General features: G+C 57.8%; 1 protein-coding gene across 1 annotated transcript in view; it reads left to right on the top strand.

The window, feature by feature from the left end:
* Positions 1-13,490: 13,490 nt before the first annotated feature.
* YJU2B (YJU2 splicing factor homolog B) overlaps positions 13,491-17,903 on the top strand; it is an 11,029-nt gene continuing 6,616 nt past the window's right edge. The window contains exons 1-5 of the mRNA XM_051828048.3: positions 13,491-13,620; positions 14,274-14,452; positions 15,628-15,681; positions 16,866-16,948; positions 17,396-17,451. Coding sequence (XP_051684008.3) covers positions 14,450-14,452; positions 15,628-15,681; positions 16,866-16,948; positions 17,396-17,451 — 196 coding nt within the window. The 5' untranslated portion in view covers positions 13,491-13,620; positions 14,274-14,449. The remainder of the gene's footprint in view (positions 13,621-14,273; positions 14,453-15,627; positions 15,682-16,865; positions 16,949-17,395; positions 17,452-17,903) is intronic.

The following is a 17,903-nucleotide window of genomic DNA, read 5'->3' as shown; positions in this document are numbered from 1 at the left end:
GGGGGCACAAGGATTCCGCCCCTAACGTTAGCAAATTCCAACGGATGTACAGAGAATCAAAGGGTGGACGGGGACCAGCGTCCCTGTGATGGCCGTGTCGCGGTGTAGAAAACACTTCCGGGAAGCACCGTACCAGCATCACCCTTAGGGTGAGCGAGGAAAACGGAGGACAAAGCATTTGGCTTCTGGCAAAGACCTACTACGTTTTTCTAAAAGATTTATCTATCTGAGGCCGGCGCCACGGCTCACTAGGCTAATCCTCCGCCTTGCAGCGCCGGCACACCGGGTTCTAGTCCCAGTCGGGGCGCCGGATTCTGTCCCGGTTGCCCCTCTTCCAGGCCAGCTCTCTGCTGTGGCCAGGGAGTGCAGTGGAGGATGGCCCAAGTGCTTGGGCCCTGCACCCCATGGGAGACCAGGATAAGTACCTGGCTCCTGCCATCGGATCAGCGCAGTGCGCCGGCCACAGCGCGCCGGCCGCGGCAGCCATTGGAGGGTGAACCAACGGCAAAGGAAGACCTTTCTCTCTGTCTCTCTCACTGTCCACTCTGCCTGTCAAAAAAAAAAAAAAGATTTATCTATCTGAAAGGCAGAGTTATAAGTTATAAAGAGAGAAGGAGAGAGAGAGAGAGAGAGAGAGAGAGAGGTCTTTCACCCACTGGTTCACTCCCCACTTGGCCACAACAGCCAGAGCTGGGCCCATCCGAAGCCAGGAGCCAGGAGCTTCCTCCAGGTCTCCCACGCGGGTGCAGGGGCGCAAGGACTTGGGCCATCTTCCACTGCTTTCCCAGGCCACAGCAGAGAGCTGGATCAGAAGTGGAGCAGCCCGGTTTTGAACCGGCACTGCAGGCGGTGGCTGTACCCGCTACGCCACAGCGCCGGCCCCATCCCTTCTTTTCTCATCAAATCAGGCACCGTGGTGCCAATGCCAGAGAAGCAGAGCCTGACGGGCAGCCCCTGGGTGTGTGAGCGGGGAAGGCAGGCAGGCACTGCTGTGGGCGGGGGGGGGGGGGGGGGGGAGTGAGCAGATGCCCTGGGCGGGGTTTATCCCAGCGGGAAGCTTGGAGCCCAATGACAGGACATGGGCCCTGAGAACTCGCAAACTAGAGGGGTGGGGTACCCACGCTCCGGACCCGGCAGCTCTCCCTGAGAACTGCTCCTGCGGCTGTGTGTTCCACCTGCACATGGAGCCGATTTCATGTCCGGGTGCTTCAAAGAGCCCACGGAAGGGTAATGAAAAGATCAGGCTACTAACCCAGCCGTGACAACACCTGCCTGGGTTCCATCCCCAGCTCTGGCTCCTGACTCCAGCCTCCAGCTACTGCAGACCCCAGGGAGCAGCAGTGATGGCTGAGGGACCCCTACCACCCACGTGGGAGCCCCGGATTCAGTCCCAGGCTCTGGACTCTGTTCATGCATGGCCCAGCCCCGGCTGCGGGGGGCGTCTGGGTAATGAACCAGCGGGCCAGATTGGCTCGCTCACTCGCTCTCTGCCTCTGCCTCTCTGTAACTCTGCCTTTCAAATAAATAAATAAATCTTTTAAAAAAACACCCTTGGGTTTCTTTAAAAATAATAATAATAATAATAAGCCCATTGCTGTCTCAGCACCCGCCCTGCACCCCACTGCTGAGGGAGGGCTCCTTGCCCTGGGACAAGGTGTGTGGACAAACACGCCACGCGTGCCCCTGGCCAGGAAAGGCCGTCTGTGCCATGTGCCATCAGAGACACTCACATCCGGGGAAGACGCACGCTCTTCTGCTTGTCAATCAAACACCTGTAGTCACCAGGCACTGGGGCGCCCAGCAGAACGGCACAGGGTTGACTCAGACACAGACAGAACAGCTGCGGATCGTGGGAGGGAGGCAGTGTAGCAATAACAGGGTGCTGACGCCCCAGGGGACGGTGGGATTGGCAGGTTCCAATGATTCCGTGTGCAGGTAGAGAACTCCAACCCGCAGCTCAGGAGAGACAGGGCTGTGTCTAGGGAACAGAGGTCCCTAGGTGGCTGGAGGCAAGGAGGGGCCTTTTTCCCTGGGAAGAGACATTCAGGCAGCCCAGGACAGTGAGCCTGAAATTACAGCTTCACCCCACATTGCTTCAGGGAAATACGCTTTTTTTTTTTTTTTTTTTTTTTTTTACAGGCAGAGTGGACAGTGAGAGAGACAGAGAGAAAGGTCTTCCTTCTGCTGTTGGTTCACCCTCCAATGGCTGCCGCGGCCGGCGCACTGCAGCTGGCTCACCGCGCTGATCCAAAGGCAGGAGCCAGGTGCTTCTCCTGGTCTCCCATGGGGTGCAGGGCCCAAGCACTTGGGTCATCCTCCACTGCACTCCCAGGCCACAGCAGAGAGCTGGCCTGGAAGAGGGGCAAATGGGACAGAATCCGGCGCCGCGACCGGGACTAGAACCCGGTGTGCTGGCACCGCAAGGCGGAGGATTAGCCTATTGAGCCACGGTGCCGGCCGGAAATATGCTTTTTAAAAAATATTTGAAAAGAAGAGTTACAGAGAGAGGCAGAGAGAGAGAGAGAGAGAGGGAGAGAGATCTTCCATTCACTCCCCAATTGACTGCAATGGCCAGGGCTGGGCCAGGCCAAAACCAGGAGCCAAGAGCTTCCTCTGTTTCTCCCACGTGGGTGCACTTGGATCATCCTCCACTGCTTTCCCAGGCCATAGCAGAGAGCTGGATTGGAAGTGGAGCAGCTGGGACTGGAACCAGCGCCCCTATGGGATGCCAGCACTGCAGGCACCAGCTTTACCCGCTACGCCACACAGCACTGGCCCCAGAAATGCCCAGTTTCAAGCAACTAGCATCGGATGAGGGCATTTCTTATCGTGTCTTAGCACGGCGGAAGGCAGTCGTGCAGGAGAAGCGAGAGAATCCACCAGCCGTCAATCCATCCAGGAAGGGCACACAGCCCACCTCCACACATCAGCACCTTGAGGATTAAGTTCCTGGCACACACGGTTTGAGAGACACGTTCAAACGAGAACAGAGTTCTCAAAGCTCAGTGTGCATGAAGCCAAGACAGGAACTCGCCGTAGCTTGTCTTGGTTCCACACCTGGAGGTCAGACTTACAGCAGCACACCCAGGTGTCCATGGAGGGCATAAACGTCCATCATTTCCTGGAAGAACGCGGCGTCCTTGTGTTATCTTGACTCGCCGGGGTTTTCAACTGCTGTTCTTTGTGCTTAGCTGGTGATAAATGGCTGTGGGTGACGCTTGTGATTACGGATTTAATTTGTTGGGGATTGTTTGGCAAGCCCTCCAGTGTTTAATAACACTCATTTGCATCAGCAGTGTTTTGGGTCTGTCATTGTTCAATAAATCGACTTCTAAGTCATGTATGTGTTGACTGAGAATAGAAACCATTTAACTCTTGTTGCTGAAGCGGATCTACGCACAACACCCCAACTTTTAGGATGCTTCAAGACACACACTTCCTTTTTCTCGTGAGATTAGTTTTTCGGTGGGAGCTGGGAACAGGTGTAGCCTTGATTCCCTTATATTAGAACAAAACAAAACTTAGAGCCGATAGTTTAGAGGGCTTTGCCTACAGTTGTTTGTGTATTTATTTGAAAGGAGGAGTAACAGAGACAGAGAGACAGAGAGAGATGGTCCATCCACTGGTTCATGCCTGGCGGGGCCAGGCTGAAGCCAGCAGCGTGGAATATGCCATCCGGGTCTCCCATGTGGGTGGCAGGGAGCCAAGCACTAGGGCCATCATCTTCTGCCTTCCCAGGTGCATCCGCAGGGAGCTGGGTTTGAAGCCAAACAGCCAGGACTCAAACTGGTGCACCCATATAGGATGCCAGATAAAGCTGCCACCTGCAGTGCCGGCATCCCATATGGGCGCCAGTTCAAGTCCCAGCTGCTCCACTTCTGATCCAGCTCTCTGCTATGGCCCGGAAAAGCAGTGGAAGATGGCCCAAGTCCTTGGGCCCCTGCACCTGCGTGGGAGACCCGGCTGGAGCTCCTGGCTCCTGGCTTTGGATTGGCCCAGCTCCTGCCGTTGCGTCCATCTAGGGAGTGAACCAGCAGAAGACCTCTCTCTCTCTCTCTCTCTCTCTCTCTCTCTCTCTGCCTCTCCTTCTCTCTGTGTGTAACTGACTTTGAAGTAAATAAATAAATCTTTAAAAAAAAAGTCTGCACCCTTAATCCATTGGCCATTAACATTTTTTAAAATTAATTAATTCATTTTTAGGGAGTATAAATCTCATGAGTACAACTTTAGGAATATAGTTATTCTTCCCACCATACCTGCCCTCCCACCCCTCCTCCCTCTCCCATTCCCAGTCCCATTCTCCACTACTATCCATTTTCAATTAACTCTATGTACAGAAGACCAACTCTATACTAAGTAAAGATTTCAACAGTTTACACACACACACACAATTATAAAGTACTGTTCGAGAACAAGTTTTACAGTTAATTCTCATAGTACAACTCATTTAGGACAGAGGTCCCACATGGGGAGTAAGTGCACAGTGACTCCTGTTGTTGATTTAACTATTGACACTCTTATTTATGATGTCAGTAATCACCCTAGGCTCTTGTCATGAGCTGCCAAGGCTATGGAAGCCTCTTGAGTTCATCAACTCTTATCTTATTTAGACAAAGTGGAAGTTCTCTCTTCCCTTCAGGGAAAGGAACCTCCTTCTTTGATGGCCATTAACGTTAATACACCAGAGAGTGAACATCCACATGAGTTTTGGGGAACCCAGAGCCGCCACATCCATCACAGATCCCTCAGGACGTTGGCACCATGAGTCACCCCTTTTTATGAATATGGAATCTGAAACCCAGAGAAGGGAAGTTCCCGCTGCTAGTGGGTATCAGAGAGAGGATTCGAACCCAGGAACTTGATACCACAGATACAGAATGGCATGAGCTCACAGTGAAAGAGTCGGCACACCCAGGAGAAGCCGCTCCAAGAGAGAATGAGAAGCAGCCATCAACAGGAGGTCTACACCCTTCCCCACATCTAAAGAAACTGGGTTTTTTTTTTTTTCTTCAGATACAGATGACACCGCAGCCGTGGGTGACGTGACCTAAGAAATCAAAGTTGCAATCACCAAGGCAATCAAACAAGAAACACTGGGAAAGAAAGAAAGGTGTTTTTGCATAAAAGTTGTGAAAAGTGAAAGTATCATGCTGAGATAAAAGTGATGACAAAGAAGATTAAACACAGCCCAAGAGAAAATGCGTGACCTGGAAGACACAGCGAAAGAGATCAGCTTGAGCCAGCGCCGCGGCTCACTAGGCTAATCCTCCACCTGCGGTGCTGGCACACCGGGTTCTAGTCCCGGTTGGGGAGCCAGATTCTGTCCCGGTTGCCCCTCTTCCAGGCCAGCTCTCTGCTGTGGCCCGGGAGTGCAGTGGAGGATGGCCCAAGTGCTTGGGCCCTGCACCCACATGGGAGACCAGGAGAAGCACCTGGCTCCTGCCATCGGATCAGCGCGGTGTGCCAGCCACAGCACGCCAGCCGCGGGGGCCATTGGAGGGTGAACCAACGGCAAAAGGAAGACCTTTCTCTGTCTCTCTCTCTCACTATCCACTCTGCCTGTCAAAAGAGAGAGAGAGAGAGAGAGAGAGAGAGAGAGAGAGAGAGAGATCAGTTTGAACTGCAAGGCTCAGCTAAAGAAATCAGCTTCAATGGAACAAGGAGACAATAAATTATGACATAGCTAGAATGCAGCCAGCACTGTGGCACCATGAGTTAAAGCCCCGAACTGCAGTGCCAGCATCTCATATGGGTGCCGGTTTGAGTCCCGGCTGCTCCACTTCCAACCCAGCTCCCAGTTAATGGGAAAGCAATGTAAGTTGACCCAAGTGCTTGGGTCCCTGCCATCTAGGTGAGACTCGGATGGAGCTCCTGGCTCCTGCCTCTGACCTGGGCCAGACCTGACTGTTGTGCCCATTTGGGGAACGAAGCAGGGGATGGAAGTTCTCTCTCTGCTCTCTGTCTCTCCCTCTCTTTCTCTGCCTTTCAAATAAATAAGCAGATCATAAACAAATCACCCTCCCAGTTCCTTGGCCAAGGAAAGTGCTCCGAGAACATAGCCCATGCGCCCTGAGGATGAAGTCAGAGGCATTCCCACTTCGGGGTTTAATCTTTTCTCCCAAACGTGGCTGCGATGCTAACCTCCCCAGCGAGAAACGTTCAAGATCCAGAGAACACCCTTCCTGGTCCCTGAGCAAACATGTCTTGCCTGGGAATCTTGGCTGGAGAAAAACTCAAGGAATTATTTTTTTTTTTACATCAAGCTACTCTGGAAATCAAGATTATTAACAACTAATAGCAGCTGTCAGGGCCCCCCCCCCCACCGGGGCCCAGGTAATTACAAAGACCCGGAAGGAGCTCCTCATGAGTCAGGCTCTGGCCGAAGCACCTGCCCCAGGAGAGAGAGACAGCCCAGGGCTGCCCAGAAGGAGCCCACATGTTTCAACGGGGTGGGGGGGGGCGTGGCCAGGGCTGGGCGTGGCCAGATAAGCAAGGTCAATGAAAGTGGAAAGTGACCTGCAGTGTTTGCAAACCCATCTGCAATCTTTAGGATGCGCGAGGTGCTCCCCAGGGGGAATGAGCTGTTGGAACGGCTGTGGGTGGAGCAGGTGGCAGCCTGGGGCGCTCCAAGGCAGATCCATGTGATACAGAACCCACTGCCCCGTCCCCTACAAGCCACTGTACTGGAGGGTTCTCTTTGTTGCGGCAGCTTTTAGAAATCTCGTTATTTTCTTTTTTTGGACAGGCAGAGTGGACAGTGAGAGAGAGAGACAGAGAGAAAGGTCTTCCTTTGCTGTTGGTTCACCCTCCAATGGCCGTCACGGCCGGAGCACCGCGCCAATCCAATGCAGGAGCCAGGTGCTTCTCCTGGTCTCCCATGGGGTGCAGGGCCCTAGCACTTGGGCCATCCTCCACTGCACTCCCTGGCCACAGCAGAGAGCCGGCCTGGAAGAGGGGCAACCAGGACAGAATCCGGCGCCCCGACTGGGACTAGAACCCGGTGTGCCAGTGCTGCAGGTGGAGGATTAGCCTAGTGAGCCGCGGCGCCGGCCAGAAATCTCGTTATTTTCATTGTACTTGAAAGGCCTATAGAAAACAGATCTTCTCTGGCTCACTCATCAGACACCTGTAGCAGCGGGGGCCTGGACCTGGGACTCGGTCTGTGTCACCCATGGGCATGGCAGCAACTGCCGGAGCCCTCACGGCTGCCTGCCCCGGCGTGCACTAGCAGAAAGCTGGAGCCAGGGACACAGCTGAGGCTTGAACCCAGAGACACTGTGACGTAGGACACAGGTGTCCCAAGGTAGGACACAGGTGTCCCAAGCGCTGCCTGTTAGACCCTCATAACCTGCTCTCTGATAACACCAGGAGAATGCATTGCATCTTTGCAGCCCACAGAGGGTCTCCATGTGTATACTCGGACAAGATTACAAATGGTTTGCCCAGGGCCACAACCCACCCACCCAGGAAATGGCCAGCCTCATCAGATCTCCAGGTCTCATCCCTACCTGGACAAGAGACCACCTGGGAATGTCACTGCTGCTGTAGGCTTTTAAAAGTAACTATATTAGGGGCCGGTACTGTGGCATAGCGGGTAAAGCCACCGCCTGCAGTGCCAGCATCCCATGCGGCTGTTGGTTCGAATCCCAGCTGCTCCACTTCCAATTCAGCTCTCTGCTATGGCCTTGGAAAGCAGTAGGAGATGGCCTAAGTCCTTGGGCCCCTGCACCCATGTGGGAGACCTGGAAGAAGCTCCTGGCTCCTGTCTTCGGATCAGTGCAGCTCCAGCAGTTGCAGCCACCTGGGGAGTGAACCAGTGGATGGAAGACCTGTGTGTGTGTGTGTGTGTGTGTGTGTGTGTCTCCTCTCTCAGTGTAACTCTGACTTTCAAATAAATAAACAAATCTTAAAAATAAATAACAAAAATGAAGCAAATGATAAGGAATAATTTTCCAAAACATTTTCCCCATCCTGCACTCCCCATCCCCCAGAAACAAGTCAAATTTCTATATTCAGGGTTGTTTTTTTTTTTTTTAAGACACAAATGCTCTTTTGAGCCCTGGATTTCTTCCAGGAAAACGCAATGCTTGCAGCGAGCAGTCACCATGGAACTGTGATGTGCGGTGCCACTCCCGGAGAGCCGGTGACAGCTGTCTGGCCCTCTGTCGTTCCTTGCTCTGGCTCCCTAACCCAAAATAACACTGACTCAGGCTGCTGGGGGCAGCGTCGCGACTCATTCTATCTCCTAAAGTCTAAATGCCCTCACCCTGGGGGGAGATCTTAATCAACCATGGGGACAAGAACATTCGGCACCCAAAATTCTATCCCGGGATTCTATCTTTGTAGGAAAAAGGCATCACATTCTAAAGACACGAGCGCGGGGCCGGTGGGGAGGTGCAGGGGGTGAAGCCAAAGTCTGAGAATCCAGCATCCTGTATCAGAGCGCTGGCTCCAGTCCCTCCTTCCTGCTGATGCACCCGGGAGGTAGCAGGTGAGAGTCCACGTACTTGGGCCCCTGCACCCACATGGGAGACCCGGATGGAGCTCCTGGCTCCTGGCTTTGGATCGGCTCAGCTCCAGCCATTGTGGCCATCTGGGAAGTGAACCAGTGGATGGAAGATCTCTCTCTCTCTGTCTCTACTTCTCTCTGCCTGTCTATCTGCCTTTCAAATAAATAAATAAATCTTTAAAAAAATAGCCCTAAGTTCATGTTGCAAAATTATTTAGGTACTAGCTATTGTTGCTAGCATCATCCGATGGCTTTTAAGGTTTTAGGAATCACAGCCAATTTTTTTTATTAATTTATTTGAAGGGAAGAGTTGGGGGAGGGGAGACAGAGAGAGATCCATCTTCCATCTGATTCATTTCCCGAACGCAAAAGCCAGGAGCTCCATCCAGGTCTCCCACGTGGGTGCAGGGACCCAAGGACTTGGACTATTTTCTTTCTTTCTTTCTTTCTTTCTTTCTTTCTTTCTTTCTTTCTTTCTTTCTTTCTTTCTTCTTCTTTTTTTTTTTTTTTTTTTTTTTTTTGACAGGCAGAGTTAGACAGTGAGAGAGAGAGAGACAGACAGAAAGGTCTTCCTTCCGCTGGTTCACCCCCCAAATGGCCACTGCAGCCGGCGCACTGCGCTGATCCGAAGCCAGGAGCCAGGTGCTTCTCCTGGTCTCCCATGCTGGTGCAGGGCCCAACGACTTGGGCCTTCCTCCACTGCACTCCTGGGCCACAGCAGAGAGCTGGACTGGAAGAGGAGCAACCGGCTTTCCCAGGCCATCGCAGAGAGCTGGACTGTAAGTGGGGCAGCCGGGTCTCCAACTGGTGCCCATACGGGATGCCAGAGCTGCAGGCAGCGGCTTACCCGGCTCGCCACTCGGCTACCACTCCTCTTTATTAAACTTTGCTAGTATGACTGCCACTAAAAATATACTCCCCCCCTACAAAATCCATAATATGGCTGCTGCGGGGCTCTGATGCCCCCCCGCGCCCACTCAGGCGATCGGCGACTCCAAACCCCACGCCCAGGAAGAAGCCAGCACACAACCCGCCTCTGCTTCTACTTCTCCGTGCACCGACCCCTGGAGCATCCAGGCGACCCGGGACCCCAGCTCCAAGGACAGGCACGAGGCTGGGCTGACGGGGGCGGAGTCACAGCTCCATCGGTCATTGGTTAAGGGCTACTCAGGGGGCGGAGTCACAGACCCGTCAGTCACTGGTTAAGGGATACTCGGGGGCGGAGTCGCAGCTCCATCAGTCATTGGTTAAGGGCTACTCAGGGGGCGGAGTCACAGACCTGTCCGTCACTGGTTAAGGGCTACTGGGGGGCGGAGTCACAGACCCTTCAGTCACTGGTTAAGGGCTACTGGGGGGCGGAGTCACAGACCCTTCAGTCACTGGTTAAGGGCTACTCAGGGGGCGGAGTCACCCAGTCGCCAAGCCTCAGCGCTGCCCAGCGTCTCGGTGGCCTCTGTGAGCTGCCCTCGCTGGGCTGGACGTCTCCTTGGACCCCCACAGAGGGCACACTGCGCCCGTCAATCAGAATCCGGCAGTGGGGCACGGCAGGTGCGTGACCGTGGGCTCCTGGGCGCGTGTCTTTGCCAGCAGGGGACGTCTCTGGAGCCCGGGGGTGGACGGCTCCTCCTTGGGGGCCACACCTGGTCACGTTCCCCTCCCCCTTCCCTGCTGCCCTCGAGACAGCCGGCACGCGGGGCGCTGCTGGGCTGCGGGGGGCTCACTCTGGCCCAAAGACCCTGAGTGGGGGCCAAGCTGGGCTGGCCCCTGGGCCAGAGCTCTGACCTCTGACAGCGCAGAGGGGCCGTGGCAGGGTGAGGACCCGGCCATTCGTCCATGCACCGGCGCCAGGAGCAGGACAGGGGAGAGAAAACCAATTATCAGAGCAGCGGGAACCTGTCCTAAGGCTTCCAAGTACTGAGATGACCAGCGATGGCCGGGCTGTGTCTGCAGCCCTTGAGGTCAGCTGCCCCCGCCCCGCCCTGACAAACCCCTGCCGCACATTTACAAGACCTAAATATGCATCCCATAGAGGCACCAGTTCAAGTCCCGGCTGCTCCACTTCCGATCCAGCTCCCTGCTGTGGCCTGGGAAAGCAGTGGAAGATGGGCCAAGTCCTTGGGCCCCTGCACCCATGTGGGAGAACCGGATGGAGCTCCTGGCTCCTGGCTTACGATCTGCGCAGCTCCGGCCGTTGTGGCCAATTGAGGAGTGAACCAGCGGATGGAAGACCTCTCTCTCTCTCTCTCCCTCTCTCTCCCCCTGCTCCTTCCTCTCGAGATTCATCCACCTGGTAGCAGGGATCAGTGCCCCGCTCTTTTTCATGGCTGCCTAATATTCCATTGCGGCACAGTTCTGTGGATCTAGTCCTCTGCTGACGGATACGCGGGTGGCGCCCCCTTCGGGCTGCTGTGACTAACGTTACCCCGAACCGATTTAAGCGTTTGTTTCCAATTCTATACGGTAAAAAAAAAATCTTAATTTTTTTTGCAATCTTTTGCAAAGTCTGAAATGATTTCCAAATAACATCCCTTTTTTTCATTTTTCAACCGAAATAAACTAAAAATCAAAAGCCAGGTCGAATTTGTAGATTAAATCACACCCGCGAGCACGTTAGAAGCTGGGGCAAATTTACTAAATAAATAAATAAAATTTCCTAGGCAGACGCGGGGTGCTTCGACGCGGAGACGGAGCTCTTGCGCCCCCGCGCGGCCAGCCCGCGCCACGACACCGGAGGTACCAGCAGCTCCAGCTCCAGGGCCAGGTGTGCAAAGACCCCTCCCCACCCCGCGCCCCTGCACCACCCCTGCCCCCCTCCCCGTCCTTAAAGGGCCGGGCAGTAGATATTCTCAGCTTTGCAGCCCGGGTGGTCTCGGCTCCCCAGTGACTCAGCTCCTAGACCACCAGGAAGCAAACGGGCGTGTGCCAATAAAACTTTATTGACAAACACACAAGCAGGGGGTCAGAGCTCGCTGGCCTCGCTCTGATCCAAAACCAGAGACACAAAAGCCAAGCTTTAACACCTCGGCCAGTACGACACCCTGGAATGAGTGCAGTCAGCTCTAGACAAGCCGGCACAAACGAGCTGTCGGCCTTAAAAACGTTAACGCTGCAGCAGCCCAGCGCGAGAAAGGTCGCGGCGCGGCACGAAAAAGGTCGCAGGGCGGTACGAAAAAGGTCATGGTGCCGCACGAAAAAGGTCTCAGGACGGCACGAAAAAGGTCACGGCACCGCACGAAAGAGGTCGCAGGGAGGCACGAAAAATGTCGCAGGACTTCCTCCATTCTCACCTGCGCCTTAACCGCTGGGAGTTCCCTACCACGGGACGCGGGTTCGAGTCCCGGCTGTTCCACTTCCCTGCTAATGCGCCTGGGAAAACAGTGGAAGATGGCCCAGGTGCTTGGGCCCCTGCACCTGCGTGGGAGACCCAGATGGAGCTCCTGGCTGCTAGTTTTGGATCAGCTCAGCTCCGGCATTGCAGCCATCTGGGGAGGGAACCAGTGATGGAAGACCTCTCTCTCTCTCCCTTTCCCTGTAAACACATCAGTCTTTTCCGAAGGCGGAGGCGGAGCAGCTGGTACGGAGAACTTCCTGGAAGAAAATCCAACGCCGGTCCTACAGCTTAGCGACTGGACTCAGCCCCTTCCGGGACCTTGGCCTTGTGCGGAGGGGGGGGAGGGGGAGGGGCAGCTCCGGCACCCGAGTTCCAGATTTCCGAGACACTGCCGTGGACATGGAGAGCGAGGGCTGAGAGCGTAGGCCGAGTCCCCCCTGCGTGGGCCTAGTCCCCCCTGCGTGGCCGAGTCCCCCGCGTGGGCCAAGTCCCCTGCGTGGCCAAGTCCCCCTTGCGTGGGCCGAGTCCCCCCCGCGTGGGCTGAGTCCCCCGCGTGGCCCGAGTCCCCTGAGTGGCTGAATCCCCTGCGTGGCTGAGTCCCCTGCGTGGCTGAGTCCCCTGCGTAGGCTGAGTCCCCTGCGTGGGCTGAGTCCCCCCTGACTCACTCTGAGACACTAAGCACAGACGCCGTCCAGAGCCACCCGGAGCGCCCAGGCCACAGAGGAAACGGGGAGGGGAAGCGCCCTGTCCAGCGGGGCGCCCTGAGCGCGCGTGTTCCAGCGAGCGCTGTGCGTGGACCCAGGCCGGCCTCCGCCTGTGGTGATGGACGGAAACTTGGCTTCGGGCCAACCAATCAGAGAACGCGTTTGAGAAGCTCCACCCATCGTGGGCGTTCTGGCCCCGTCCCGGTTGCCTTGACAACCGGGCCAGGCGTCCGGGCGGGGCCTCGCGCGTGCTTGCGCATGCGTTTTGAGGTGCGCTTCCTGCCCCACCGTCGGCGTTCAGGCCCCGCCCTGTTGCCTTAACAACCGCGCCGGCGTCAGGGCCGCGCGTGTTTGCGCATGCTTTTGCGGTGCACCGCCTGCACCCACAGTCGGCATCCTGGCCCCGCCCCGGTTGCCTTGACAACCTGCCCAGGCGTCCGGGCGGGGCCGCGCGCGTGCTTGCGCATGCGCTTTGTGGTGTGCCGCCTGCGTCCGAGGCTGGACCCGGTTCCCCGTTCGTAGAAGTGGAAGATGCACAGCTGCCCCGCAGAGGGCCCGGCCAGGCGGGGTCCCAGGGCACCCCGTCTTTCCTGCTGGCGCAGACACCTGCCGCCCAGCTCACTGCGGCGAGGGTGGACCGGGCGCCGGCCACCGCCCCGCCGGCGCCACCCACACGTCTCCGACGCCGACAGGCCGGAGCCTGGGCAGCCCACAGCCAGGCGCGTGCGCACACACGCTCGAGGCCAGCGCCTGTGCAGCTCACACACCCATCACTCAGCGGCGGCAGCGCAGGACGCGGCGTTTCCGGGAGGGCGGCATCAGAAAGCGGGCCTCCGATTGGGCCTCGCGCGGAGTGGGCGGGGAAAGGGGGTGTGGCTCCGTGGGGGCGGGGAATACTCGTTCTGCTCCATTCCGGTGCTTGTGAGTGCGCGGGCTGTGGACTCTCAGCCAATCAGCGCGGCGCTGCTGCTTCGCCCCGCCCCCGCCCCGCTCCGGCGCCTGCGCAAGGGGGTCAAGTCGCCGCGATCCAGGGCGCGCTTCCGGGACCGTCGCGGCGTGACGTCAGAGGAGGGCAGGTAAGTGCGGGCTCTTGGGGTCAGGGGCCACCTGGCTCCTGGGCGGACACGGAATGGGAGGGGTGCGGGGCCCGGCGGGCGACCCAGGTCCCCCGGGCCCCCGCTGCGACCCCCGACTTAACCCTGGGCCCCTATGACGTCTGATGCGGGCCCTTGTCTTCCTTGGAAGGGAGCCCTTGCCTTTAAGCCCAATGACGCTGTAAAATGATGCTCGGAAAACCAAATTAAGATTGATTTGCTTTTTTGAAAGACAGAGTTGCAGAGAGAGGTAGAGGCAGAGAGAGAGAGGTCTTCCATCTGCTGGTTCACTCCCCAGATGGCCGCAACGGCCAGAGCTGGGCTGATCAGGAGCCGGGAGCTCCATCCGGGTCTCCCACGCAGGTGCAGGGACCTAAGCACTTGGGCCATCTTCCACTGCTTTCTCAGGCCAATAGCAGAGAGCCGGATGGGAAGTGGAGCAGCCGGGACTCGAACCGGCGCCCACGTGGGATGCCAGCGCAGCAGGCGTTGGCTCAACCTAACATGCCGCGATGCTGGCCCCTGGATTCCAAGTGTTTTTGCACCAGAATAAACATAACCTTTAATCCCGTGCTCCAGGAAGCTCGCTCGTGTAGCCCGCTGTGGAGTTGACGCCTCCCTCCCTCCCTCCCTAGGAGATGCACGCGGCTCCTCGGATGCCTCCCCCATCGGGCCCGAGACTCCTCTGAACTGGCTCCGCCGCACGGCCCGCGAGATCCTCCCCGGGAAGCCGTGGCCCCTGTGCCAGGCTCGAGAAAGCACGTTGCGGGTCGGCCACCTTGAAGGCCAAGGCCAGTAGGCAGCTCCCAAGATGGTGAGTGGAGGGAAGGCCGGGCGCTCCCTGGGTTCCTGGCTCCGTCTCTGTCGGGCCTGCCGGGAGTCCCGCTCCTCCGGCCCCACCCCCCACCCCCCCAAGTCGGCGTCTGCCAAGGTCACGGCCACTCTGGCCAGCTCTCAGCCTGGACGTCTTGCTGCAGATTCCGAAGCTTTGCGGCGCGCCCAGATCTCCCGGGAAGGGGTGGGAGGCAGCAGTGTTTATATATTTGAGAGGTCTTCCATCCGCTGGTTCCCTCGCCAAATGGCCGCAACGGCCGGAGCTGGGCTAGACCGAAGCCAGGAGCTTCTTCCAGGTCTCCCACGCAGGTGCAGGGGCCCAAGCACTTGGGCCATCTTCTGCTGCTTTCCCAGGCCACAGCAGAGAGCTGGATCGGAAGTGGAGCAGCCGGGACTCGAACCGGGCACACAGACAGGCAGGGGGTGCAGCATCCCCCAAGCACTGCCCCAGACACCCACCTTCCCCCAGAGTGGGTCTGAACACCCGTGACCCCACCCCCACCCAGCATCATTGCCTGCAACACGGGGCAGGGTGGTCCCTGACCTGGCCGGGATTCAGCGCTGCTGAGCGGTGACGGGCGTTAAACCCATTTTGACTGAAAATAATTTCCATTTCTGCGAGCTTTAGAGCGACGTGTCTCCATCCTAGGCCAAGGAGCTCCTGTACACCGTGGAGCCAGGCGCTTTGGCGCCTGGTGGGCGGCGGGGGGGGCTGGCCGGAGAGGGTGGGCGGGACCCCACGGGGAGCCCAGGGAGGGCTCCCCATTCGCGATTCCAAGTCTGGCTGCTACCAGGTGCCCTTGGCTCCATGAGTGGCGTCTGAACTTCCCCTTGGACTTGTCCAAAGCAGTGACACTGACCTTGGGTTTTTTCCCACCCCTGGCTCTGGCCCTCAGCCAGATCAGAGCCCCTGGACCGGACAGAGGCAACCCCCTCCCGCTCTGTGACCACAGGTTCCACGGCCGCGGATTCAGCCAGTCACAACACAGGGATATTTTGGGGGTGGGGGGTCGGACAGGCCAGCAGCACTGACTGCGTAGGAGATGACTCTGGCGTGAAGACGGACGCCCCCACCCCCCATCCCCGGAGTTCGCACGCACCTGCCGGTCTCCCGGTGGCGGGCTCTGAGTCACTTCTCTCTCCTCTGTCCTCCAGGGGGAACGGAAAGGCGTGAACAAGTACTACCCGCCCGATTTCAACCCCGAGAAGGTAAGGGGCGGCTTCCTGCCTTCCCGGGTGTCTGGGGTGGGGGTGGGGGGCTGCAGTGGCCATGCTGGAGACATCCCCTGCGTGCCCAGTGCCGGGCTCAGCATGTACACAGCAGAGCTTAGGATGCGGTAGGGTGCGGGGATGGGGCTCCCATGGCGGCCTTGTTGCCCCCTCTGCCTCCCTCTAGGTCGTTCCACACAGAGGTCCTGCCCCCCCACCCCCACCCCATCACCTTCTGGTTCTCTGTTGCCTCTGCACGCCTTAAACCCCGCCCACCGCGGCCAGGAGTGGCCGGGTCTCCCTCATAGAGGAGGGATTAGGGCAGGCCACAGTTCCTCCCCCACCCCCGCCCCATGTCAGGAGGGCAAATAAAATGACCCCAGGATGGGGATCTGGCTCATGGTGCCCCCCGACCCCTGCCCCCAAAACTTGGAGGTCCAAAGGCCCGTTAGCCCCAGCTAATAGATAAATGGGGAAACTGAGGTGCGGAGGCCAAGGTCACACAGCTTCTTCCAGCTGCCAGTTGGGGAGGCGAGAAAGGTTGGCCCTCACCCATGGGGTCCCCACCATCGGTGAGAAACGACAGGGTGGGGTTGGGGGGAGACCCTGGCCCCTGCAGATGGGGCTCCCTGTTGCTCTGCCCTGGGTCGTGACGGGGCTGAGCGGCTGCAGATTTGAGTATCCCAGGGAGACCATGGAACCCATCCCCCGTGGGTACCCAGAGACACCTGCTTTCCTGAGTCTTAAAAAAAACTGAGCTAGACAGGGACAGGGTTGGGTGGCGAGGAGAGAGAGAGAGAGAGAGAGAGAGGAAGAGAGAGAGAGGAGTCTTCCACTTCCCAGCTGTCTACAACAGCCAGGACTGGGCCAGGCAGAAGCCAGGAACCAGGAGCTTCTTCTGGGTCTCCCATGTGGGTACAGGGGCCCAAGCACTCTGGCCATCTTTCGCTGCTTTCCAAGGCCATAGCAGGGAGCTGGATCCAAGGTGGAGCCGCCGGGATTTGAACCGGCGCCCATGTCGGGTGTCTATACAGCCGTGCTGGCCCCCGTTCTGATCCTGAGCCCCCCGCTTCACCAGGATCTCCTTGCCCCCTGCAGGGTTGGGAGCCGGGGTTCTCCCGGCCCACCCTGTGTGGCACTCAGCCGGGCTAACCTGTCTCCCCACCCCCGTCCCCTCCACACAGCATGGCTCGCTCAACCGTTACCACAACAGCCACCCGCTTCGGGAGCGGGCCCGGAAGCTGTCACAGGGCATCCTCATCATTCGGTAAGGTGTTGGCTTCCCCTGGGGTCCCCCTCCCCCTCCCCACCCACTTCCCGCCACCACCCTGGATGCGGTATTGCAGGGCTACAATTCCCTGATGCATCAGTCAGCTACCACCGCGTAACAAGCCGGACTGGGCTGAGCTGGGCTGGGCTGCCTCTGGGCTTTGAGGCTGCCCGGCCAAGGGGCCAGCTGGCCTTGACCTTGTGCAACCTAGTTCTGCGCGTGGCATCTTATCCTCCAGCAGGGCCACCCAGGGCCTGCTCGCCCACCCCCTACAGTCCCCATGTTACGAGCTAGGTCTCCGCTGTCCACGGAGACCCAGGTGCACCTATGAGAAGCCCCTCGGTGCAAGACGGCGTTCCTGGCCCCGACGCGTCCCCCGCAGGATGCGGTCTCGCCAGCCACCAGCACAGGGTGCCAGCTGACGAGTGTCACCTGTGTCTGCAGGTTCGAGATGCCGTACAACATCTGGTGTGACGGCTGCAAGAACCACATTGGCATGGGTGAGTCCCGCCGCCCTGGCCTGCCGTACCCTGGCTGCCCTCTTTGCCGGCTTGTTTGTTCTTTGGATGGATGGATGGATGGAAGGATGGATGGATGGAAGGATGGATGGATGGAAGGGTGGATGGATGGATGGATGGATGGATGGAAGGATGGGTGGATGGATGGATGGATGGAAGGATGGATGGATGGATGGAAGGATGGATGGAAGGATGGGTGGATGGATGGATGGATGGATGGATGGAAGGATGGGTGGATGGATGGATGGATGGAAGGATGGATGGATGGATGGAAGGATGGATGGATGGAAGGATGGATGGATGGATGGATGGATGGAAGGATGGATGGGTGGATGGAAGGATGGATGGATGGATGGATGGATGGATAGGTGGATGGATGGTGGAAGGATGGATGGAAGGATGGATGGATGGATGGATGGAAGGATGGATGGAAG

This window comes from Oryctolagus cuniculus, chromosome 16, assembly GCF_051225735.1.
Source record: "Oryctolagus cuniculus isolate XC-2025 breed Fujian yellow rabbit chromosome 16, ASM5122573v1, whole genome shotgun sequence".
NCBI lineage: Eukaryota > Metazoa > Chordata > Mammalia > Lagomorpha > Leporidae > Oryctolagus > Oryctolagus cuniculus.
The sequence above is the reverse complement of the archived record's forward strand: the minus strand, read 5'-3'. Positions and strand labels throughout refer to the sequence as shown.